The 25,760-nt window shown below is 40.6% G+C and overlaps 2 protein-coding genes across 5 annotated transcripts; both read right to left on the bottom strand.

Moving 5' to 3' along the window:
- Window positions 1-1,176: 1,176 nt before the first annotated feature.
- tomm34 (translocase of outer mitochondrial membrane 34) lies at window positions 1,177-9,798 on the bottom strand. 3 transcript variants are annotated; one of them, XM_067503353.1, is made up of 9 exons: window positions 9,514-9,758; window positions 8,093-8,271; window positions 7,567-7,666; window positions 7,162-7,314; window positions 6,455-6,627; window positions 6,086-6,233; window positions 5,225-5,351; window positions 3,561-3,690; window positions 1,177-1,363 (listed from the first exon to the last, which is right to left on the bottom strand). In XM_067503353.1, exons 2-8 carry the CDS (start codon window positions 8,244-8,246, stop codon window positions 3,589-3,591), a joined length of 957 nt encoding a protein of 318 aa, XP_067359454.1. In that variant the 5' UTR covers window positions 8,247-8,271; window positions 9,514-9,758; the 3' UTR covers window positions 1,177-1,363; window positions 3,561-3,588. The 3 variants fall into 3 exon arrangements, with proteins under 3 accessions (XP_067359454.1, XP_067359455.1, XP_067359453.1); XM_067503354.1 differs by having other exon boundaries at window positions 1,177-3,690; window positions 9,644-9,798; XM_067503352.1 differs by having other exon boundaries at window positions 1,177-3,690.
- Window positions 9,799-10,837: 1,039 nt separating this feature from the next.
- Window positions 10,838-23,123, bottom strand: LOC137127570 (protein-glutamine gamma-glutamyltransferase 5-like). 2 transcript variants are annotated; one of them, XM_067504703.1, is made up of 15 exons: window positions 22,939-23,123; window positions 17,082-17,252; window positions 16,488-16,742; window positions 16,220-16,338; window positions 15,988-16,116; window positions 15,612-15,789; window positions 14,995-15,130; window positions 14,793-14,902; window positions 14,416-14,531; window positions 14,019-14,145; window positions 13,824-13,945; window positions 13,347-13,515; window positions 13,074-13,231; window positions 12,050-12,180; window positions 10,838-11,390 (listed from the first exon to the last, which is right to left on the bottom strand). In XM_067504703.1, exons 3-15 carry the CDS (start codon window positions 16,618-16,620, stop codon window positions 11,243-11,245), a joined length of 1,776 nt encoding a protein of 591 aa, XP_067360804.1. In that variant the 5' UTR covers window positions 16,621-16,742; window positions 17,082-17,252; window positions 22,939-23,123; the 3' UTR covers window positions 10,838-11,242. The 2 variants fall into 2 exon arrangements, with proteins under 2 accessions (XP_067360804.1, XP_067360803.1); XM_067504702.1 differs by lacking the exon at window positions 22,939-23,123 and adding an exon at window positions 18,072-18,322.
- Between the last annotated feature and the right edge of the window lie 2,637 nt (window positions 23,124-25,760).

Genomic DNA, 25,760 nt, shown 5'->3' with positions numbered 1-25,760 from the left:
TCAGCAGATTCGTGCATTTGTAGATTGTCTTGTGAGCAACGTGCGCATTTGCTGATTTGACGATCTGCTGTTACCATCACTTCCAGTGTACAGGTGCATCCAGAAGATATTAGCTTAACATTTTCCACATTTTTTTATGTTACAGCTTTATTCAAAATGGATTAAATTCATTATTTACCTCAAAGTTCTACAAACAATACCCCATAATGTCAACGTGAAGTTGGTTTGAAATCTTTGCAAATTTCTTAAAAATAAAAAACAGGACCAATTACAGCCTCAGGTCTTTCTGGGCCAGTTTCTCTCATCCTTCTTTTCTGAGGAGCGGTTTCAGTCTGGCCACTTCACCTTACAGGCCTGATTTGGTGGTTGTTCTTCTGGAAGGTTCTCCTCTCTCCGTGGAGAAACGCTGGAACTGTTTCAGAGTGACCATCGGGTTCTTGGACACCTCCCTGACTCTCTCGAATCGCTCAGTTTGGCTTTTGAGCCGCTCGAAAGAGTCCTGGTGGTTCCAAACTTCCTCTGTGTTTGGATGATGGAGGCCACTGTGCTGATTGTGACGTCAGTGCTGCAGAAATGTTTCTGTTCCCTTCCCCAGATCTGCGCCTCGATACAAATCTGTCTGAGGTCTACAGACACTTCCTTGGACTTCATGGCTCGGTTTGTGCTCTGACATGCACTGTTAACTGTGGGACATTAGACAGGCGCGCGCTTTTCCAAATTATGTCCAATTAACTGAATTTCCAACAGACTCCAAGTTGTAGAAACATCATCAAGGATGATCAGTGGAAACAGGATCAACCAGAGCTCAATTTTAAATGTCACGGCAAAGGCCACATGTGCATGTACATGTGACTTTTTTTCCATTTTTTTATTTTTGAGGCAAATTATTTAATCCACTTTGGAACTAGATTGGACTAAATCTGGGAAAAGGTTCATGCCTCTGTGTACAATAGTAGACCAAGTACAACTAAAAACCAAAATAACTTATTTTGTTTGTCTATGTCGTGCATGGAAAAAAAAAAAGCTACATATTTTGTATTTTGGTTTACCTAGTTTAATAAAGTACTAGCAAAATTCTGGCTAAAAATAAATCAATCATGCAAATAAGTGGCATCAATCAAAAAAAACAAATCAATGCAGACGTTTTACTGTGTACAGAAAACACGGTCAATCAAGCAGAATTTATGTAAGTTTATTTGCAGTTGGAGAAGAAGCGGGTGGACGAAAACCAGCATACATTCCAGGAACATGCTAAAATTCGATGAAGGAAAGAATCTGCTATCAAGACTTTCAGGCTGTGGTCGTACGGTTTCTCCTTGCAGGAGACGTTTGTAGAGGTGCCCTCATGAAGTTACTGAGTGATCTGAAGCAGCAGTTTGAACACAGGCACTTTACTGAGCTACACTTAGATCAATGAGAGGTTTCCCACACAAATGTGATCCTAGGATAAAACAGTACTTTATCAAGACCTGTTTAAAAGACAACTTTACTTGGTTTCACGTCCTTTAAAATAGAAGTAGATTACTACGTTCAGGATCAAAGCATTTATTAAACACAAATATAACTGAAATGAGAAGCATTTCACACACGTGATGAGGCAGGAAAGCTGTGTCCTGTTGTATGTAACACACAAACGTACGTGTTTGGAGCTGCATTACATACAAACACCCAACTGACTTGAAAGTGACGCCACGTTGGTGTCACACTGGAGTATTCAGAATTACTACACTAAATTTCATAAGTGTCTAATAAGGCCGGGAAGTATGGCTAAGTCCTCCGTTACAGTTAAATGCAGTGTTTCGTAGGCACAGTACAAACAATGCTTCTGTCTGTCTGAACGCAGCATCATGAAAACCAATTCATTGTGAAAAGCAAACACGGGAGAAATAAGTAAACGACCTGAGAAAATGAAATAATAAAAATAATTGCAAATAGGATGCAGAAATAAACCTTTATGATCACCAGTGTTGTGACAGGTAGGTTGTCTGAATCAAGCCCTGTGAAGTTGGCTTCAATGTGGATAAAATGTTTGCACATTACAATTGGACCTACAATTATTTAAATTTATGAAAACTATATATATCAGTGAGTCCTGTGCTCCCTTTAGAAAAGAGTCTGCGAAATGACAAATTCCAATTGTGTTAACTGTTTAATAATCCCTCAATTGTAATTTTTGAAGTTTTCATACGATACTGTATCATATGAAGAGACCGTATTATGCTGAATTTCAGTTTTATATTTTTTATTCTGGGGCTTTGCTGAAGTAGGTTTGGGAAATGTACAATTCCAAAACAGCTTTGTCTTATATTAGTCCTTCATACAGTTCTGCTTCTGCAGCTCTGTGTGACTCTGTTCGACTGAGCTCTTTTGGCTTTAGGAGCATCCTGCAAAGTCCGAAGTCCGAACCCACAGTCTTTGGAGATTTGGTTTCACAATTCGCAACTTTGACATTGTTTAAGATAAAAACTTAACATGCCAACAGTTAAGTCGTGGACAGTTAAACATAATATGGCCTCTTTAATGATCCTGTTTATACCATGATGGATTTATCCAGATTGATTCCTCTATCATTGCGAAATATTCACTTTCTGAACTTTTCTGATAATTTGAAATCTGGGCAGAAAGTCTATCCATAATGCCGACCTACAATTTAGGCATTTTCAGGTTACGTGCACAATAACATTTGGGAACGGGAAAAATAATCTCAACGCAAAGCTTTGTTTCGTTTAGGAGCATTTGACTGCATTTCCTTGCACCATGTTTCATCCATATAATGTACCGACTCTTAGGTTCACTTTGAAAAAAAAAAAAGAAAAAGGTTGACAAAGTTAAATGAATGTATGAAATGACAAAATAGAGGCCTAATGCAATTTTGGAGTGTTGTTAGTGAGCTCTGTTGTCCTATTGTGATGTGTGGAAACGTGTTGTGCGACATACAGAATTAGTATGCAGTGTGGATTCGGGCCAAGGTGACTGTCGTCATTGAATTTAGGTGGTTTAGCTAATTACCAAAATGGGAAATGCCACTGCTAAGAGGTTCAAAGATAAGTCTGTCCTATTGGAAGTGAACGTTCCATGCAGTGATGAAGTTGACAAGATGTGGTTAATAGCTTCTAGGCCAAAATGTAAGTTGTAGCATCCAGCTGAGGCTCTGTATGGTAGCTGACAACCTGCTAAATGTCACTTTCGCATATGATGATGGTAAAGGCTTATTCTCAGAATGTGTATCAACTCTTATATAAATAACCATAAATACTCTTGACGGTGAAACTGGAAAAAACCAAACATTCACAAGGCTGAAAATTGCAGCACCTCTTCCTTTTGCTAAACCCTCAGCTCCCAACACCAACCACGACTGCGTTTTCCCAAAAGCTCATATTATTGCAGTGAGCGTAAACAGACTGGTGTAAAGGAGCTTTTGGGAAACACAGGGTCCGTCTTTGTTTTGATGAGGTTGAATCTCGTCACTGCTCAATTGCCTTCAGCTACCTTACTTCTAAAAAAAAACATCAATGATGGGTCTCGCTCTTTCTGTCCACAGTGCAGTGACAGATCCTCACCACTTTCTCCAAAGTCCCTCATGTGTCTTCACTTTTTCTTCTGCACCTCCTGGAGCAGCTTCAGAGCAGCCACATTGTTTGGTTCCACTTTCAGCAGGCTGTTGAGGTCGTCAACACAGGCTTTAATGTCCTGCAGGAATGACAGAGGGACTCAGGGTTAAAACTGTATAAGGCTCATGAGGGCGATGGAAGTGAACAGAAACCGTAATGTTGTATATGTAAAATCAAAACAAGCTCTACAAAGATGCTGAAAGATGCTAAAATTCTCCAAAGATCAGAGAAACAGCTGGTTTATATTACATCCAGTATTTTGATTTACTAATTAATGGAGGTTTAAAAAGGGAAATGAACAATGATCAGAGGTGATGTTTGAGCAGGTTTAGTAATTGAAGGTGCCTCACAAAATTGCATCAAGCACTTCTTCAATTTTGATCATCCAAAAGGATGATTTTGTAAAAAGCATTAATCACGATGAACGAATAAATTATTTGGTCAAATCACACCACTGCCATTAGTACAAACACAATCCCTATTTGAAATAAATGTAATAAATAAGCAATAAAGGAAGCAAAGGCCTTTTTTTTCCTCCCCATATCCCGTTCATCAATTCTCTATTGGTAAATGGAGAGATCAGTTCACAATATGAGATGAGAAAACAAAGATCGAAATTTAATAAAAAAGCCCTCGAAGCATTGACTCAATGCTTAGTGTTTTACTGTGGCTTTTCCTTCTTAGACACTGCCACCAAACCTGACTAATTCATTTAATCAGAAAAACCAAATGTGAATACACAAGTTAGGTTGGGTTCTACTTCCACCTGTAGTCTGCCAGCATTGATATACGTAGAAAAATATCAAAGGGCAACTTAATTTTCTAAATGAATGGTATTTTCAACAATGATCATACAAACACTATAACCAACATCAAATCTTCGCTACTCACGTTTTGTCAGGTTTCAATCAGTACTTGGATTAACTTGTCTGTGCCATTAACCTTCATTCTCCAAACAATTATTAAAATACATCAGCCAGACACTTCCATGCCCTGTGTGACATGTTTCTTCATTCCAAACCTCATACTTTTGAAATTAAAAAAATAAACAAATACGTCATCCAAGATGTGTGTCTGGCTGTGTTTCACTTTTTGGACATCAGCAGGTCTATGGCAGAGACAAACAAGCCAATTAAGGCTCCTGGCTGACAAGCAAAGAAAGCTGTGCAGAGAAGATTCAATGTTGGTTTCAGCATCTATATGGTCAAATCATGGACAATAAGAGTCATTAAAAAATTATTAAAGTTATCTTTTTAACCAAGCCTGCCTGGATTTAGCCAAACAGCAGGTGGAGATGTATTGACTCAAACCGTAATGATTAACTAATTGCATGTTGACTGTACAAAAGGCATTTTTCTTGACAGTTGTCCCTAAACTCAAACCTCCAAACAGAGTTGAGATCTGTGAGAGCAGTGCTAACTGTGGCTTCTCTGTGTGAGGAACACTGATGAGAAGAGGCTCCCAAAGGCAACATCCAAAATTATCAAGGCAGGAAATGCTTTTATTTTGTCAACTGCCCTAAAAAAAACCTCCCGACAGACAATGTTCACACTAATCTCTGATTGTTCAGAGTGAGAAGGAGAAACTGAACAGATGAAAAGTCAGGCTCTCACCTTGAGTTCCTTGTGAGCCTGAGCCCTCCTGTAGAGAGCCTTGATGTTTCTGCTGTCAATCATCAGAGCCTCGTCACAGTCTCTAACAGCGTCTCTGTACTGCTTCACTGACAGGTAACACAGTGCCCTGATTACACACACACACACACACACAAAAACACACACATTCCATCAGAAAGCTTACATAAATGATTTACATCCAAAGACTTACTGTGGTGTTTTTACCTCAAACCCAATTAGACCCACAACACAACATGACTGTAATTTCACGTCAGCACTACAACTTTGACAATAAGTACACATTAAATAATATATACTCCACTAGCATTGCTCCGATATTATCCTTCAAATATATTTAAATATTAAATATAACTCTGGCTGCCAATGGGGATCTGATTTCTTACACACATCTAATATATTCTAAACATACTACCCTTACATATCGATAATAATTTCAACTGCAAGCTTTGCTCTGCTGAAGTTCTATGAGATCCAGAAGAAGATTCAATTCCTCCCCATACAATCACTTCCATTAAGATTATTTTAAATGTTTAATATTCACAACTGACAGTTTTTCATCTCAATATTCCTCTGTAGACTCTGATGTCTGTGTTGACCATGGCCTTAAGGTTAATGAATCAAGTCTGTTTTAATAAAGAGTTATAATGGATTTTGTGCAGATGACCTACAGTCCTTTTCCAAAAGCAAATAAACAGTCTGACGTAAACCAAAGAGTTGTTTGTCAGTTATATAACTATATGTAATTGATAAAGGCCTAAATATTTACAAGAAATACAATTTACCCAGTATTTTGGCGTGTTCACATAACTGATTGACTGGCAAGTGTTTAGTGAAACTTACCGATTGGTGTAGATTGTGATCTCAGTAGGGTTGTGTTTGAGGCTCTGGGTGTATTTGTCTATGGCCTTTTTAAAATCTCCTTTCTTCACCAGAGCATTGCCTTCTTCTTTCAGGGCCTGAGCTTTCTTTATATCTTTATCACTGGGAGCTGATATGATAAGAGAAAACATGGATGCAATAAGGAAGAAAAGTAACAAAAGAAAAACACGTTAATTGACGGCACTTTAACATTGTTGCTCCAGAGACTTGAAGTTGTGAACTACAGTCTACATAAACTCGTCATGGACATGACTCTTATGGTAATATTGGGCTTTAAAATATTTAGCTGCTATTTACTCTGCATAGAAACCACAATGCAAGTCCCCTCACCAGGTTTTTTTGTTTGCTTGGTGCTGTTCTGTTGTCGTTCAGGGTTCGGTTTTGCAGTGTTGGCTGGATTTTGCTGGGTGAGTTTCTCTCTGACAGACAGAGGAACGGTGGGGATTGGAGGAAGCTTTTCTCTCCAGGAGGGACCATCTGCCTCTGTGAGCGCCTTTGTCATCCTGAGAAAGTCAAACATTTTTTGCACCTCGTTTAGTTCGTTATGTGTAGTGGATGATGCATCCAGACGTACAATATTCTGTGTGCTACAGTTTATCCCTGTTAAGCAAACAAAAACATGCAGATTTTTCCAGATCAAAAATGTAACAATGTTTTTCTGCTCTTTCTCGCACTTGCATCTCGTGAACTGTGAACACTTTTCTGACAGGACTTTGCTTTGAGGTTTTTCTCCTTGACTTAGATTTGTGCTGCCTTGTAGCTCACATGTAAGTTGCTTTGGGTAAAAGCTAAATGACTAAATGTAAATGTAAATCAATCATCAGTTTAACATGAAAACCACTGACATGGAAGAAGAAAAATAAAAATAAAAGAGTTGCTGAAATACAGTTCCGTTCTGCCCAGTGTTTTTCATGTTTGCATGTTTGGGTAGATGTTGCAGGACAAAGTCCCAGAAATCATGACAACAGATATGGATTCATCTTTGTCATTAGACAAACTCATGGTTGTGGGGAGTTCTTTTCAATTAGTCTACAGACCTGTTGGTGCCATCGTGAGCAGCTGCTATGTTGCAGTCAATCTGCAGAGCGGTTTTGTAGTCTACATAGGCCTGTCTGTAACGCTCCAGAGCCTCATAGGCAGCAGCACGACGAAGCAGAGACTTTACATTGAATGGATGCAAATCCAGAGACCTGAGACAAAACATGCAGATTACAAGATGCATTTTGTCAACAATCCATGTCAGAGTGTCTTATACAAAGCAAGACGGCAGGATATTATTACATTAATGTTGAATTAAGGGCAAAAGCTGCACAAAACATACATTTTTCCTTTTAAAATGTGACTATTGAGAGGAAAATCTTTACAAAAACAGCGATTGCTGGATTTTTTTACTGGACTTCAAACATCAGTATCATAGTGTAAAATGTTAGAAAAGCACTTACGTATTACAGTCTTTCACACATTCCCCACAGTTGCCATTCTTCAGGTAGCTGGCTGCACGATTTGAGTATAGAATGGCCAAATCCTCTGGGTTATTTTTACCTTAAAAAGGAAAGAAGAGTCTTTGAGACGAGCTTTTTGTCAAACACAATGTATACAAGTTAAATCCAACATAGAATTGTAAAATCAAATCCACATCACATTAACCTCTAAGGTGAAACACTGTCTGAGCGGGCTTTAAAGTCTCGGTCCATAGACCCTAAAAATCTGATTTAAAAAGATAAAAAAAATCCTACAACACAAGGCCCGTAAAACATCCAACAGTGTGATTCCATGCACTTAAGGAACCAGGTTACAGGCAGCTTTTTTCCCCAGTTAAAAAACAAAAAGCAAACAACAAACAGATTTCTTGACTGTCATTTAAATGGGAAACCTGGTTTCCAGGGAATTATCGAAAACGGATTTTCCCAGGTAGATTTCATCTTAAGGAAAATTTGTCTCCAGGAACAAAAGCTGAGTCCAACTTACTGGACTTCTCCAACTCTTTAATGGCCTGGCTGTAAAAATTGTTGGCCTCTCCATATTGACCCGTCTTGAAATATTCATTTCCTGATTGTTTTAACTCCATCCAGGACTGGGACTGGAAGTGGGAGGTGGAGTGGGACTTTTGTTTCTGAGGCATCTCTTCTTTTTTTCTTGGCGGTTATCTGCAGTGATAAAATGACACAGGTTACCATACAAGCATTAAAATATCTTTTGTCACCTGATCTGCGTATATCTTATACACTTCTTTCAAACTAAAATTACAGTCGGGTCAATAATTATTGTCACAGGTCCACAATTCTAATCAAGATGTAGTTTAAGTCTAGATGGTCAGCTTTGATGTAAAGCTACAATTTCAAATTACGTGACGCTGTGTTAAATGTAGGGGGGATGCAGGCTCCATCTCAGAGTAGTAGGTTAGCTGCATACTTGATTTTTTTTTTTTTTTTGTTAAAAAGTTGTATAAATTGCTCAAATGTGATAGAGACGGATCAAAGTTAAAGCGGCATTCCTCCACTGACCTACAGTGAAGAAGCATGAAAACTAAAATTCTACACGTGACATTTCCCATTCTCTACAGTAAATATATTTTTCATCAAACATTCAGGTTTCTTTGTAGGATACAGCCGGTGCCGTCTCAGATGCCAACTTTTCTGCATTGAAATGCCTGAATCTATACTTTGAGGGGGCACAAGACGCTTCACTGGAACTCCTAGGATTTATTAGTCTAAATTCACCTGCAACTTTTCCCTTCAGTTTATCTAATTCTAAAGATCTGCTGGTTAAAGCTTGCTGCGTTTCTAACTGCAAATGTAGTATTTGGAGGGTTTGGAGATGTTGGCTGAATAAACCAAGCAGGCATTTTCTGAGTACGAATGTCACTAACGACACTACGCAGATCCCACACCAGGTCTGGATCATTACCTAGTTACATCTCAGCCTGTAACCTGCGTGTCTTTCTGACGTCCCAACATACAAGTGAAGCCAAACAGGGGGGCAACACATGTGGGCCTTCGTTCGCATGGACTAACAAGCTTTAGATCCAATCAGAAGCCAGTTTATTCGCTAGCTAATGTCTGAGTTAAACGCTTATGTTGAGTCCGTCTCTGTTGCTAACGCCAACACAAGTACTTGTTGCCTTACGTAAAACACTTTGTCGAGACTTAGAATAACGGTTTACGGTATAAAGGGCAAACCTGGGTTCTGTTTCTGCGTTTTCTTGAGTTTTCACGGGCGCTATGACTACTTGTTTTCCGTCGGTTAACGTTTCTAGCTAAGTTAGCTTGTTAGCTAATGTATGCTAGCCCCAAATCACATTTGAATGGGATTTCAATGTAGCTAGCTTAGCAGCATAAGTACGTGCGCACTGCTACGTGTGCTAGCATCAGGAAGCGGACAGTTCGTACCTTCCACCGGCTTCTTGGCGTGAGAAACAACAACCACACAGAAACGAAGTCCTGCCCGTCACCGCACAAATACTCGAACCGACTGCACCACTTTACTACCTAAAACTACCTGTACGCTAAAAATACTGACATTAGTGTGTGTGGATTTCCTGCTCGGTCGCACGCTGCTTCCCTTTGCATGTGCGGGAGTTCATGTAGTGGGGGAGGTAAGGAATTTGCCGGCTGTCTCTAGTAACTTCTCCGCTTTCTTGGTGGGAGGGGGGCGCGCGCGCTCGCTGCACTATCGGTTTCACTTCGCTTTCAGCTGTGTTCAAATGCTCAGAAAAGTGCAGGACGTTCGGCTACCGTGACGCCCCTTCTAGTGGACACATTCCTTTACCGCACAGCAGTTAAGCAGTAAATTAAGGGCAGAGCTTAGGATATATTTTTTTAAATTATGTCCTGCATCTCTCTAACATACTTTTCTGCCACTCCAGACGTCCTCATACAATACCACAGCTCCTCTCTCGGCACCCTGTCATACGCTTTTTCTAAATCTACGAAGACACAATGCAACTCCCTATGACCCTCTCTGTACTTCTCCATCAGCATCCTCAAAGCAAATACTGCATCTGTTGTACTCTTTCTTGGCATGAAACCATATTGCTGCTCACAAATGTTCACCTCTGCCCTTAGCCGAGCTTCCACTACTCTTTCCCACAACTTCATTGTGTGGCTCATCAGCTTTATTCCTCTGTAGTTGCCCCAGCTCTGCACATCTCCCTTGTTCTTAAAAATTGGCACCAGTACACTTCTCCTCCAGTCCTCAGCATCCTCTCACTCTCCAAGATCTTGTTAAACAAACTACTCAAACTGATCATATTCTATAGAAACAAAATCTGCAAAGTGACTAATAAGTAATAGTGGTTTAAAAAGCAGCCTACATTAAGTCCCACTGAAATGGGTTGGAGGTGATAGTCTATATAAAATGTAAATGCCTAATTATGTAAAATTGGAAATTTAGAATATGCAAATATAGGGCTTTACAGGCCAGTTGTTTATTTAGAGGTTGCCTGCCTGCTGTAATGTTTTAAAAATAAATTAATGTTTTCCACACACCTGAATGCACCACTGGACAGAGGGCAGCAGTTGTTTGGTTTCTATTTCAGGGAATGAAATCGAAAGGCCTGAAGTAATATTAAATAATTTTAAATAACCCTAATGAACAGGAATGAAAAGAAATACAGGACGCGTTTTATCTGATGACCCCTCAATAATATTGCTTCTTATTACATACGTGACCTGTAGCAGATCAGTAGCATTGCTAATAAAAACAGGAGAGATATTTAACATTTTAACATTTTATTTGCATGTTTTATCAAAAAATTAATTGAAGCTATCAACCAGTTGACAGCATAATGTACAATCTTGTTTCTGTGTCTTGTTTTTTTTTTTTTTTTTTTTTTTTTAAGTAGTTTAGCTTTAATGATACAATAATCCCATAGCAGCTATTAGAAGATTCTGTGGTTGGTCTGTTGGCTTTCAGCTTTTAAAGGATTCACACCAACATCTCACCAGGAAGCAGTCTGAGACTCTGCCTGTCGGGGAGTTTCAGGGAAATTTAACAGAAAACAACAAAGTGCTCTCTCTCAAAGGAAAGTAAAGAATTCTTAGTTTAGTATAAGGGGCTGTGAAAAAGTACAAATGTATGCAATTGACATTTGGCTATTGAATATAGGTATGAGACCGTTTATGGTCTGACATTGACAGTGCAGCTTGTCTTGATGTTTTTGAAGCTGGAGCAGCTGATGTCGGCGATGAGAGTTCTCTCTCCAATCTTGTAGGGAACCAGCGCAAACAGGACACGTGTCTGTGTGTTTGGCAACAGATCCGGAATCCTGTTAATACGGCAACAAGTAATGAGAAGCAGTGTAGCATTTATGCATTCGTATTTAATTGCAGAAAAAATGTCCTAATATTCCAACATTCCCCATTTTCTACTGATTAAAATGTTTCCATAGCAACAAAAGTATCAAACGTTAAGTCTTTATTCACACTGTTCCTAATTTAAGTAAAAACTAGTTTTAGAAGTTTTCTTCTTGTGTTCTCAAATTTAACACTTGCAGAACTTGAAATTGAAGAAGAAAAGAGGTTTTCTTTCTTTTGGTGTCAGTACATATATTAGATTAACACTAGTACTGATCTGTGTCACAATAACGCACACATTGAAACAATTAGCTCTTTAAATATAAGCAAACTAATATATTTACTTAATGATATATTACATTTTAATAAGGATAAACAAGAAAAAACGAGAGCACTCTACTTTTATTTGAGTTTATTAGTCTAAATAGAAATAGGTAATTGACTTCTGGTCTATTCATTTGAAAGAGAAGTATGAATATTGCTGACAATACACTGCAACATTAATAGAAGAAAAGTTAAACTATGTCGATCACCTGTAAAACTAGTGTTTGTAATACTGAGTCACGTTACAGTACTTTGTCTACTGCCTTGAACAAGCGTCTCTGAGGTTTTATTAGACAAACACACTCACATGTATTTCTCCTCTTCCATTAGTCCACTTCCAGAGACAGTCAGAATGCAGTCCTTCAGATTCTTCTTGATCGGGTTCATGAAAGCCACTTCCACATTTATCTCACGGTTCAGTCTCATCTCACCAGAAACCTGCAAAGCAAACATTTTTAAACACTATCGCAGACTATCCATAATGTGCCAAGACGAGAAAAGAAACAAACAATGACAACAACAGGAAAACTGGATATGAAACAAAATAAAATGTTTTTGCACAAAGGTTTATGATCCTCAGCAAGATTATTGTAGTTGTAACTGAAACAAGAAGTGAGATTGAAATAAAAAAAAAAACTGTATATTGAATTTTAAATCAAGTCAATTCACTTAAAGAATAAAATCGAACTAACAAATTTCTTGTTTCTAAACTAACTAATCAGAAGTGGCAAATAAAAATGTCTTAGACTATAAAACCAAAATACTTGGAAGAAGTAAAACTGGACTTAGAACTTAGTCCCTGTGGTCTTTCACTTGGTGTGTGAATCAAACACATTTCAAAATAGAAAAAAATAAAGTTTTCAGAGACAAAAACATGTTTTAAACAGACCTACAACAGAACTAATACTAAACAAAATAATAATTTGACATGGAAGAAGAAACAAAAACTAAACCTGAGTAAAAATCTGAAACTATTATAACAGGGCTGGTGATCCACTGACTTTACATCTGGCAGCATCAGCAGGTTGACATGTGTCAACAAGCAGTAGATCAATTATCAGTAAATATGGAACATATACTCCTGGTCTGCTCAGGATCAACCCCAATGAATTTGGTGGTTTTGATTACTATATCTTGTACTGTAATAAGATTGGATTCACATGCCCCCCTCAGGATAATCCCCTTTGTTTGTGGGAAACTGTTAATTTTAGGTCCAAAGTGAATGTGGTGAGCTTTGTCTCTTAAAAACTTTTATGGGAAGTGATACCACCAGCTACCCAACCCACAGGGGAGCAAAGCTGACAGAGAGAGAAGTTGTTTTTTTTACTGACTTTGATGGAGATGGGAGGATTCTGCAGCACAACATTGTTTACAACTAGATATTTGGTGCCCTGTTTTTCGGCAACCAAGGCTGAAACCCTCATGCTGTCGCACTCCATCATGTATTTATGGTAGACAGAGAAAGGAACCCGGATAGGGATTGACAGATCTGCAAGAACCAAAGGTAGAGAGCAAGATTTTAAGTAGTTTCGACTAAATTCCAGGATGAAACACACGCCGAATGTAAATCTGTCCAGAAAAAACGTCCTTAGAGAAAGAGTCACCTTTCCCAGGCTGCAGCGTCTCGTCCTTCCTTTCACCCTGGATGTTATCAGCCACGGCACCGTTGTACGTCAGGGCCTGGATGCCGATGTTGACGGACAGCTGTTTGGCAGTAGTGCTCTGCAGAACCAGCCTCAGGTTCACATCCTGGCCGTTTATTGGTTTGGTCACCTGCAGCACCACAAAATGAAACAAATGTCCTACATTAACTATTTTTTAGACACAGATCTCACTCAACACAACCCAGTGTGACCCAGTAAACAACGTCTACTTGGGTATGAGGACACCAATGTCCACCAATCCGTTCAATGATATTTGAATGACTGTAACCATGTTCTGCGTGTTGCTGCTGTCCCCAGTGAATTACTAGCCTTTTTTTCACACCCCCAGGTTTGTTTAACACAAAAGAAAATGACTTAAAAAACATAATATTTATTTATGTGCCAATACTCTAAGTCACTTTAGTTTCTTCGACGTACCTCTTCAAACCACATGGACACCGGGCCAAATTTATTCTTACTGGGTCCATTCGGCTCTGTTTCTTTGGCATTGCTCCTGTTTCCGCTGGCATAGTCAAAGACATCTCTCTCCTTCTCTGATCCTGTGAGGGTACAAAATCAGTCAAATCTCACGAGCGTCTGCAAGAATAGAAGAGAATAAGATGTTGAACTCACCCTCTGCGTATTTGTAGGAGTCTGTGATGTCCATCCTCTTGTTGGAGTCGACAGCCTTGGTGGAGATGTTCTGACCGACCCTCTTAGTGTCAGAGCTGATATTTACTTTCGAACCGTTGGCTTTGACCTGACAGGATGGACCAACAGACACATCCAAGATGAAAACTGATTAAAATATACTGGGCTTTCTGCAGCACCCAATTACAACAAGTCCTCTAACCTACACAAGCGTAAACCACCCTACAGGTCATTTGTACCTACATCCTGAAGGGAGCGTGCCAGCACACCCCAAGGTCACAATAATAAACAGAGGGACAATCTCCAGAGTTAGCCTACTTTTGGCTGTGGGTGGCCAAAGTGATTAGTAAATGTGATATTGAAATTTTGCTTTACTGACCAGCCAGTCAACACAGTCAGCATTGACTTCAGCGTAGACAAATGGGACGTCGTATTTGAGATGTGTTTCACCATCCAAGACGACTTTGACTGAGGCTGGACCACAGCAGAACACACCTAAATTAGGACCAAAAGAATAGTTTTCATTTATTGGAACATGGCGGGCATGGTGGTGCAGAAGTTAGCGGACAGCGGGTTGGTTCTTGTAAAGTGTGAAGTAGTGCAGAAAAGTGAAAAAGAGAAGTGAAGCACTTTTCTGTGATGCACATATTTTACAGAGAATAAACCATTGTAATTTCCAGGAGGAGTCGTGTTTAAATAGGACAAGAAACAAGATCATCTGAGGAACAAAGAGAAGGTGGCTAAGCCAGTCTTTACCATCACTCGTCTCCTGTGGTGTTGGATCCAGAACCTGCCAGCCGTCATATTTACCATCTCCTGCCAGGTCTGGCCTCTTCATCCACCCTTCCACCCACACATGGAAGTTCCTAGTACAAAACATGTGAGCATGAATCGACCCCCACGTGATTCCTACTGGGATTAGCAGCATTGATAATGAATGTCTGTGTCTGTGTCTCACCAAATACTGTCCTTGCTTTCTTTCTCTCTGACGCCATAGTCGGCGTGGTACACATCAATGGTCAGATTCGCGTCGTTGTCGTGGGCCGACTCGAAGTTGGTGACCACCCGGCAGGGGATGCCCAGCAGACGCATCACTGGAACCAAACCCCAAACAAGTTCTTACTAGTGCGTCCGTTTCCCAACAGTCTGCAGCTTCCTTAGCCAATGTTCAAAGCACTTATTCATATTCACACGTAGAAGAAAAAGCTTTACTTTTGTCCTCATCAATTATGTGAAAACGGCCCAGACATTTTTCCACCTACACTTGGAGGCTAACGTGAGACATTTTACGAGTACAAGTACACTGAGACAGGATCCAGCCCGATTCTTATACCGCCATCGAAACATGACTAAAAACGATCAATACACTTGCCGTAGTTTTATTTAAATCTCACAGCAACACAGACAATAGTTACGAGTTTTTAGCATTAGTCTATTTACTCCACTCATCTTTCTCCTGCTCAGGGATGTGCTTTACATTGAGCATTTTGTCAGTTTATCTGTGAGTGTGAAAACATTTTTTGACTGTTTCAGTTATAAAAACTAATATCTATCTTGGAAAAGTCAGACGTTTACCTGAACACATCACACCAGCAAACACCCAGCACTGTCCATACTTGACTGGGCTGCAGTTAGTGGTGAACCACTGCTTAAGGATGGCGTAGCTGCCGTTCCACTGAGTGGGTGAGACCCCACCTTCATACGAACTGTCCCAGTTTCCCTGCAGGACTCCCCGGTCGTCATTACAATTGATCTAAAAAGAACACGAAAAGGAGGAAGTTGTCATTCTTTTTCCAAGACCTGAACTTATTATTTATTAATATTTATTTTGAAGCAGAAAGCATGAACTTTTTCCATATTTTGTTATGTTACAGCCTTATTCCAAAATAGATCATCATCATTGGAATCACTGCAGTGAATAAAATGCACAAACACACAGATCACGTCCTACCATGGCGCTGACCACGCGGCTGACGTAGATGGGGTTACAGCGAGCAGACTCGTCACTCCCTGGATCGTCCAGGTGCTTGTTGTTGACATCCAGCATCTTCAGACAAATTTCTACCATGCTCTCCTCAAACTCAACACAAGGAAACAGGTTGAATTGTTAATGCACATTTCTCATCAAACACATGCTGCAAAGTAATCTCTCATCTGATATGAATCATTAATACTGTCTATACCTGTCCAAAGTCCCAGCTCATGGGAGAGATGTAGTGTCCGCTTCCTCTGTAGATGATCCCTTGTTCATTCATCACATACTCCTGTCTCTCTTTCTCATCAGGCAGAAACACCCAGTCGTCTACAGAGAGAATGATATAATTATGTTGTTTAAAGTAGCCAGATACTTTACTTATGTAAAGTTACAGTATTCACAGTCTTATTTAGTACATAAGCATTATCAACAATGTGTAGCAGTCGGACAGTGACAGATTGGACGCACAAACGCACCAGGACACCAGGGATTGAAGAGCACCACCAGCTTTGCCAACAGCATTTCCTGATCCTGGTGTTTCACTGACAGGACGTACTGTCCTATGGGGCTGTTGGCTGGGGGGGTGATGGTCAGAATCAGGATGCCCATCGATGGGGAGGAGTTCTTGTGAAGCTCTATGTTCCATATTGCCTTGGCTGATGGTGAACGCTTCACATTGTTTGGGATACCGAAGCGCGATTTTGTCCCTCGGTCCTCAGATGGATTTGTTCCTGTAAATAAGAGACATCAGTTATTCACTGGATACTTTTCTTGGAAAGTTGTTGTCTGTGTTTAGCATTAGCTAAAATGATTGTTTATATGCCTTCATGGAGATGGCAGCAACTGCAGCATCAGTGTTTGGATAAATGGTGCTACTTTTCATAGTAAGCATCACTTCAGGTCTAGTTATGATTTAGATATTACTAAATTAGTAAATAGCAAGAAACTTTATTATTTTCAGCTGTACATTAACACTGTAATATGTAACTACCCCAACACTGAGCAGCATGTGTCTCCACTGTTGTCCAAAACCGATAATAGAAAATAGATCATTTAAGGAAGCAACTGACCAGTCGCTGCGACCACGATGAGCGGATTCAGGTCAGGGTTGAAAGCTTGCGTCAGTTTAAGGGTCACAGTGAAGCTCTGGCCTCGCCTCACGATCAGCCGATCCCCTGAGAGGACACAGGTGTGATGCTCACTGTTGTTGCTCTTACTGTTGAGCTCCACTCCCTTAAAGGCTGAAAGACATTTAAACACATAAGAAGATGTTAAAAGAGCTTTGAAACGTCTATTTGATTTCATTGAACTGATACAAAACAACATAAACCACAGACACGGTTTTGGTCTAGTGTAACATGTACATACAGGTACGTCAGTGGAAGTGGAATTTCTACAGGGTCACAGGTCACTAAATAGTCTTTGAAATGTAAAATAGAAAAGTGAAAACTTCTGAGTGTGGTGGAGAATGATGCTTTCCCAACACACAATTGCAGCATTGCTGTGTTACATCGCAAATATTTGTTATCACACTGATGAATGTGTTTCTTAACAATCTGCATCCTGCTGGATCCACAGGCAGATGGAGCTTTTCTAGTCCCGGTTGTGTGGATGAGAATTAAACTTGTTGAGCCGTGACAAAATATATTTTGGACATGACATCTTTATTCATGTTTATCTTTATTTTTTTCTGTTTAACAGGTGGAGTTGTACACATCTGGGGTGGCTGTAGCTCAGTTGGAAAGACACCGAACCCTGAGTTGCTCCCAGTGGGTCAGGTGAGCACCTTGCATGTCAGCCACCACCATCGGTGAGTGAATGGGAATCAACATCAATATAAATAAATAATTTTATTTTTTATTTAAATATTTTAAATATATAATAGAGCATGTTAATATGAAGACATACTACATCACCAAAAACCACATTAAAGCCTTTGTTCACACAAATTGCCTCCAGTAAGAAACCCCAAAGCAGGTTGGTGGTGACCCAGAGGGGACGTGACAGGGTGATAAAGTTTAAAACAGAAAATATTAAGTCAAAGCCACTAATGTACTTACTAGATTTTGTACAATTTGCTGTCATCTTTCCACGAGGGTTCTCTCTTCTAATATCAGAAGTTGTTGTAAAAGGCTCTCTGGGCTGCAGTCAGTAGCACAGTGAGAAGTGGCACAGCTCTGGTGGATATTTAAACCCCTTCCTAGCCCAGCCCCAATTCAGATTAACACCTGACATATGTGCATCATAGGCTGTGAACAGATTCATGGGTGCATAAACAAATATGCTGCAATCACGCTATGAATCATAAAGTTTCACACAGCAATTACTTTGTCTTGTTGCTCCCATCTGCGATAGCTGCAGATCACATTACGCAGGCAAATAAAGGAAATAAAGAAAACATCCTGAAGTGCAGACGTAATCTAACACTTTCTATGAATATGAGGATGGGCTGAGATAATTAAAATTCCCGTCTTGGCTCTACTAGATGTCTTACACAATATAACATTTCGTTGTCCTTATATGTCTTTTAACTAACTACTGTGAGTGGGAAGTAGCAGAGGTTGCAAAAGTACTCACATTCTTTACTACAAGTACAGATACCTTTGTTAAAACTGGACTCTGGTAAAAGTAGAAGTACTGATTCAACTTCTTAGCTCGAGTGAAATTACAGGCTCTGAGTATTAAAGTCAAAAGTACGTTTTTACGAGGTGTTTCTGTGCAAAGGTCAGCAGAGCTCACATCATATTACAGTAATATCATTTTGAAGATTATTAAATCCCTGGTGTGAAGCCACCTGCCGGCTGCAGGATACGCGGTTAAGTCAAAGGACGGATTCAACTGCATAAAAAAAACAGTGTACTGAAAATAATGAGAACTAACTTTGCTCCAATTTCCAAATCCACTTTCGGTGTTGGCAACAGAAACATTATGATTAACATTAGCCAGGTCTATTTAAAGAGAGACTGCACCACCACGACCCCCCTAACCCAAGAAGACCTCATTTTCAGTTCTTAAGTTAAAACTGTCAGAAAGCTGATAATTTGAGTATTGCAACAAAACATTCCTTTCAGCCTTACAAACGATTGTTGTCATTCATCTGACCGACAGAACGGTCTTGTTCAGGGCAGTAAGTTGTGCAGCAACAGATGAAAAGTTTTTACAGAATCTACGATAGAAAGGCTTCAGCTCCCTCCTTGTAGTTGGCACCGGATACTGAGCAATAGCTGAGATCTTTGCAGTGGATTGGACACACCTGTCCACCCCCCACCTGCTGACCAAGATAGACAACAGTGCCTTTGCCAAACTCACGCTTGGCAAGGTTTAAGGTCAGGTCGGCAGACGCTAGGCGGACGGAAACGGCCCTTAAAATGCATATGTGGGTTGACCAGACATTACTGTACACAACAATGTCATCCAGATATGCCCTGCAGTTAGGGATGTCCCGCAATACCTTAGTAATTAGTCTCTGAAAGGCTGCTGGGGAATTACTGAGAACTAAAGTCAAGACTGTACACTGTAGGAAAAAATCTGGAGCTACAAAGGCAGAGATTTCAGATGAACTAGGAGTTAACGGGACCCTTTTAGAATGTCAAGCTTGGTGATAAATAATGCTGGCACAATTTCATCAATGCGACCACCAATCAAGGGCAAAGGATGAGCATCAGGGACAGTAACAGAGCTCACTTTATGAAAGTCTGTACAAAATCGAGAGCCCCAATCTGCTTTAGTGTCCAGGAGACAGAGAGAACTCCAAGCAATTGAGCTTGGTACCGCAAAGCCATTTTGAAAGAGGGTAAGCATGTCGCTTAATTGGAGTGACATTAGTCAAGGTAATATCACGGTCAGCGAGAGTAGTTTGGGATGGTACAGTATATCATGGAAAAGAGATGGAAAATCTTGTAGAAGGGACATTACACTGTCTCATTGTTGATTGTGTAGATGGGATAAATAAAGGGGTAGTTTTAACAGTATCTCTATTAGTTATTTAACCTTGCTCCCTGCAGCCCAGCACCCTTCAATACCAGAACATCCTCAGATGAAGTGCTCACCCCTGAATTAGAAGACATAGGGCCAACACTGGGCCCTTTCTCAGGAACTCGAGGTGGCATGTTTGACTTCTCTCATGCGTGGTACAACTTTAACATGTTGATGTCTCACACTCTGGTTGGGCGTCTGCAATCGGGGGTCTGAATTATATAGTGTCTCCTGCTAAGTTTTTCCTGCACAACAAAGGGACCAGAGAGTTTAGCAGACAGCGATGAACCAGATACAGGAAGGAGAACCAAAACTTGGTCACGTGGATGGAATGAGCGAGTGACTGCCTTTTTATCAAAGTGTTTCTTAACTTTTATCTGAGATGAAGGTCTTTTTGTAAGTAATTCACTGAGTGTTTTCACATACTTTGGTATGTTTTTGTTTTTGTTTTTTTTTGACATTTCCGGGAGGACCAGCCTTTCTTTTAGTACTTTCAAAGGTTCTCTCGTCTCTCGTCCAAATACCAGACTCAGCAGGACTGTACCATAATAAATCCTGAACAGCTTCACGACAAGCAAAGTCTCGTGAAACCTTTCCAGTGCTCCCTGACTTTCTGGATGATATGGACTAGAGCTTACATGGTCTACTTCTAGGGTTTAGGAGCATGAGCCTTAGACTTTAAATTGATTTTCAGCTTTTGTCTTACGCAACGGTCCCACAGTCAAAAATGATATTTTCAAAAGGGCCATCTATTACAGGAATCAGACAGAGGGGAGAAGGAGGACAGTTTTTGCACATCAGTAATTTGTTGTTAGCACAAATGTTACAGGACTGAAAAGAAGATATGCTGCTGTTACATTATGTCATGATAACATACATTTACTTTTGGTCAAAGCAACGTACAGTGAGTGTTTATATGTGATTGTAGTTTAAACTATCTGCAGATCAGATTATGCAAACAATTACAGCGAATAAAGAAAACATCCTGAGGCAGAGGAATCTCTCACTTTCTAAAGAAATGAGGATGGGCTGGGATAATTAAATTCTTGGCTCTACTAGATGTCTTACACAACAACATTTCCTTGTCCTTAAATGTCTTTCAACCAGATGCCATGAGTGTGAAGTACCAGAGGTTGCAAAAGTGCACACATTCTCTACCTGTGTTAAAACTGGTAAAAGTAAAAGTACTGACTCAATTTCTTTGCTAAAGTGAAATTACAGGCTCTAAGTATGTTTTTACGAGGTGTTTCTGTGCAAAGGTCAGCAGACCTCACATCATATTACAGTAATATTATTTTGAAGATTATTAAATCCCTGGTTTGAGTCCACCTGCTGCAGGATAAGCAGTTAAATCAAAGGACAGATTTAACTGCATTAAAAAAATATATATACTGAAAACAATGAGAATTACCTTTCCTACAATGTCCACATCCTTTTTCAGTTTTAGCAACGGACACAATATCACAAACATAAGCCACGTCGATTTAAAGAAAGACTAAACCAACACCACCACCCTAACCCAATCCATACCAGATCGGTAGGGGTCGAATTAAAAACGACCACCACCACGACCTACAGGGCGCCGATGGAAATTGCGCTACTGTTGGTCGAAGAAGGAGAGGAGGAAGGTGTGTTCATAGGCAGAGAGAGAAGAGGAAAGCCAATAGTATAGTACTGACAGTAGAGACATTGAATGTTCGGACTATGACAGGGAAGGATAGAGAGTTGACTGACATGATGCAGAGAAGGAAGGTCATACTGGACATACTGTGTGTCCAGGAGACCAGGTGGAAAGGTAGCAAAAGGTAGCAGTTATCCTGAAAGAGGAGTTTGTGAGGAATGTTCTAGAGGTGAAAAGAGTATCACACAGGTTGATGAGTCTGAAGCTGGAAATTGAAGGGGTGATGTTCAATGTGGTTAGCAGTTACAAGATCTTGGACAGTGAGAGGATGCTGAGGACTGGAGGAGAAGTGTACTGGTGCCCATTTTTAAGAACAAGGGAGATGTGCAGAGCTGTGGCAACTACAGAGGAATAAAGCTGATGAGTCACACAATGAAGTTGTGGGAAAGAGTAGTGGAAGCTCGGCTAAGGGCAGAGGTGAACATTTGTGAGCAGCAATATGGTTTCATGCCTAGAAAGAGTCCAACAGATGCAGTATTTGCTTTGAGGATGCTGATGGAGAAGTACAGAGAAGGTCAGAGGGAGTTGCATTAGAGAGATGGAGGTCTGCTCTGGAAAACCGAGGAATGAAGCTTAGCCACAGTAAGACAGAATACATGTGTGTGAATGAGTTGTTTGGCTTAGAGACAGTGGCACTGAAGAAAAGACAGGAGGCAGAGCTGGAGGTAGCAGAGCTTAAGATGTTGAGGTTCTCTTTGGGAGGGACGAGGATGGACAGGATCAGGAATGAGGACATCAGAGGGACAGCTCATGTTAGATGTTTTGGAGATAAACTCAGAGAGGCCAGATTGCGGTGGTTTGGACATGTTCAGAGGGGAAACTGTGAGTAGAAGGATGCTGAGGTTGGAGCTGCCAGGCAGGAGGTCTAGAGGAAGACCAAAGAGGAGATTTATGGATGTAGTGAGGGAGGACATGAAGTTAGTTGGTGTGAGAGAAGAAGATGCAGAGGACAGAGTTAGATGGAGGCACATGATTCGCTGTGGAGACTCCTGAAAGGGAACAGCCCAAAGAAAACGAAGAAGAAGATCCTGGATGTTAGGATGTTAAAATGAGAAATAATATTTATCAATTCATCTTTGTGGCACAAGTCAATCAATTCAAGGCCCAGTCAGGCTCCACCTAGACAGAGGGGAAGGCAATACACTAGGCACCTAACTGGATACTCTAATAATGGCCGATTCAAAGCATTACGGGGGGCAGCAGCTGTATTCCCTAGTGTGTATAACATGAGATAAGTCTGTGGGATGTAAATGTATGTAAATGTAACTTACCTAGTTCCAGCCTCTTACCACTGAACCATTTCTCAAACAAAAGTCACAAGTATTGCCTAGATGAGAGCACATGGCCAAGATGGCAGCAAACAAAAGAAAGCCTCCAGGTCTGGCCGGCAACTTTTCCAACTGGCTTCAAAAAGCAGTGGCCCTGAACGCCGGTCTGTCCTCTTCACACACCCAACACCTTGATTACTGAATCCACGTCAACTCAAGACTAGGAATTCTATTAGATTTGCCGTGGTTAAGGGGCTTGCATAAGGGCAACACATTGGGAGGGGCAGAGGCTGCTTTTCACTTGTCCCAACTAGATTCAATCCTGATTCAGGGAACTGAAGCTACAGGAGAACCTGGTTTCTGTGAAAATACTCCCCCTTTCTGCTGCAACAGATGAGTTGGGACAAGTTACTGACATGTCACTACTTGTTCATTAAAATGAATCCAAGTGAAAGAGAAAAACTGCTGCTTGCATTGATCTAATTTATATTGCTTGTCCCCACGATAACCTCACGAAACTCTCAGCTTTATTTGCATGTGTTGCAATTTGCAGGAAAAAAGCCTAAAATGAAGTTACGGAGCAACTTAAAACCCACTGAAAATACCTTTAGTTTAACTTTGCACCTCTGAACACAGGTACTGCAGAAATGTGATAATTGATGACAACAACCATCTCTGACGTGAGTGGACACAGAATTGAAACAATAAATCATGAGGGGAAGTTTTTCAGTCTGGTCTAATTATTCTGATTCACTGCTTTGGCAACTCACATGCAACATGTAAACCCAGATAACAAAAGAAAATAATCAAAGACAGAAATGTCTTTCCGTGTTTGAAATGTAGGACTGTTAACTTAATGAAATGTCACAAACTGTAATAATTAGCAAAAGACTGAAGATGAAGGTGAACACAATAGTTTTTGAAATATTTGATGTTGGCTTCATTTCTCTTTTTCACCAAACAGTGCATCCAGAATGTGTTTTCCACAGTATGTTACAGCCTTATTTCAAAATGGATTCAAATCATTATTTTCCTCCAAGTTCTACCAACCTTACGCCACAATGACAACGTGAAAGAATTTTTATTAAAATCTTAGCAAATTAATTAAAAATAAAAAATAAAAAACGTGTACATAAGCATTCACCACGTTTGCTTAATACTTTGTTGAAGCACCTTTAGCACCAATTACCTCTCAAGCTCCATCAGGGTGGGAGGAGCGTCGGTGCACAGCCACTTTCAGATCTTTCCAGAGATGTTCATGTCCCAGTTCCTGCTGCTGAAAAACATACCCACAGCATGATGCCACCACCATGCTTTACTGTAGGGATTTTATTGGCCTGGTTTCATCCAGACATGACACTTGGCATTCAGGCCAAAGAGTTCAATCTTTGTTTCATCAGCCCAGAGGATTTTGTTTCCCGTAGGCTTAGAGTCCTTCAGGTGGGCTGTCATGTGCCCTTTACTGAGCAGTGGTTTCTGTCTGGCCGTGCTACCCTGCAGAGATGGTTGTGCTTCTGAAAAGGTTTCCTCTCTCCAAAGAGAAACCCTGGAGCTGTTTCAGAGTGACCATCGGGTTCTTGGTCATCTCCCTGACTAAGGCCCTTCTCCCTCCAGACAGAAAATATAGAAAACCAGAACAATGGTTGGGACAACAACCAAGTTTTAAAAACATACTATGTATGAAAGCTTTGTTGAGTGGTCAGTGGACACTGTCCCCCAAAATATGACATTTCACTTATCAAAACATCACATTTAACCCTTCATTCGTTTCCATCGAATGCCTGCATCTGTCAGGATCAGTAACTTCACTTCAGTTTTTTTCATGTCAGGGATTGAATGTCCACCACGGCTACATTCTACGCACTCACTACCAGGCCTGCCTCTGTGTTATGGATCCAGACCACTACATGTTACCCAGCAGATTCCACCTCCCATCATTTCCTACCTTCTTGTCAAATCAGTCATCCTCTCTGAAACTAAAGATATCCATCCTGCTTTTGCCAACTATCTTCTTTTAAACTGGGAGGTTGTGTCTGGCACCTTAGTAAGTACAATCTTAAAGCCAATCTGGTTACTCTGGGAACCCTGATCCTTCCCATCAGGGGAAGCCAAAGTTGCTTATGTTCTTCGCCACTTGGGAACAGCTGCTTGGTCTCATTAGGAGGCTTGTCGTTCCACCTTTAAATCTTTTAGGGACAAGCTCTCTAGAATCTTTGATCTAACTAACCCTAAGTGCAGCTTCCACCTATGTCTGTCGAGTGTGGCCAAGGGTGCACACCCCATCATAGATTATATTACTGACTTTTTCACGCTGGCTGCAGACAGTGAATGGAATGATGACACATTCTCCAAAGCCTAAACCCAAGACCCTCCAGAACCTCATCCAAGCAGCTTCTCGCCTCGGACAACGCCACAGAGAGCACCTTCTGGAGAAAGCTCATGCCCCTCAACCATCCAGGACCCCATCGTTTCGCACCACCATCCCAGTGTCAAGAACCCTTCCTAACATTCACCATAGCCCGTGCAGCTTGCATCTTGCAGCATGCAAGATTCTGGATTTTAGAAGCTCATGTCCAGCCTCATGTCTACACTCTCATAGACCATATGACTGTGCTACTGACCTGTTGCCTGGCACCATGCGCCCCAGAGGCTGCCTATTCTCATTTTCTAGCCCATAACATCAAGCCAAAAGTAAATAGCAAAAGTATATAACTGAGTTGCTGACCGCTGGCATTATCTGCCCGTCATCCTCACCAGCAGGAGCAGGGTTTCCCTTGTGGGCAAACAGGATGGCAGCTTAAGACTATACATCGATTACCGAGGCC

This window comes from Channa argus, chromosome 5 (genome assembly GCF_033026475.1).
Source record: "Channa argus isolate prfri chromosome 5, Channa argus male v1.0, whole genome shotgun sequence".
Taxonomy (NCBI): domain Eukaryota; kingdom Metazoa; phylum Chordata; class Actinopteri; order Anabantiformes; family Channidae; genus Channa; species Channa argus.
Note: the sequence above shows the minus strand (reverse complement) of the source record. Positions and strands in the feature narration are given on the sequence as shown.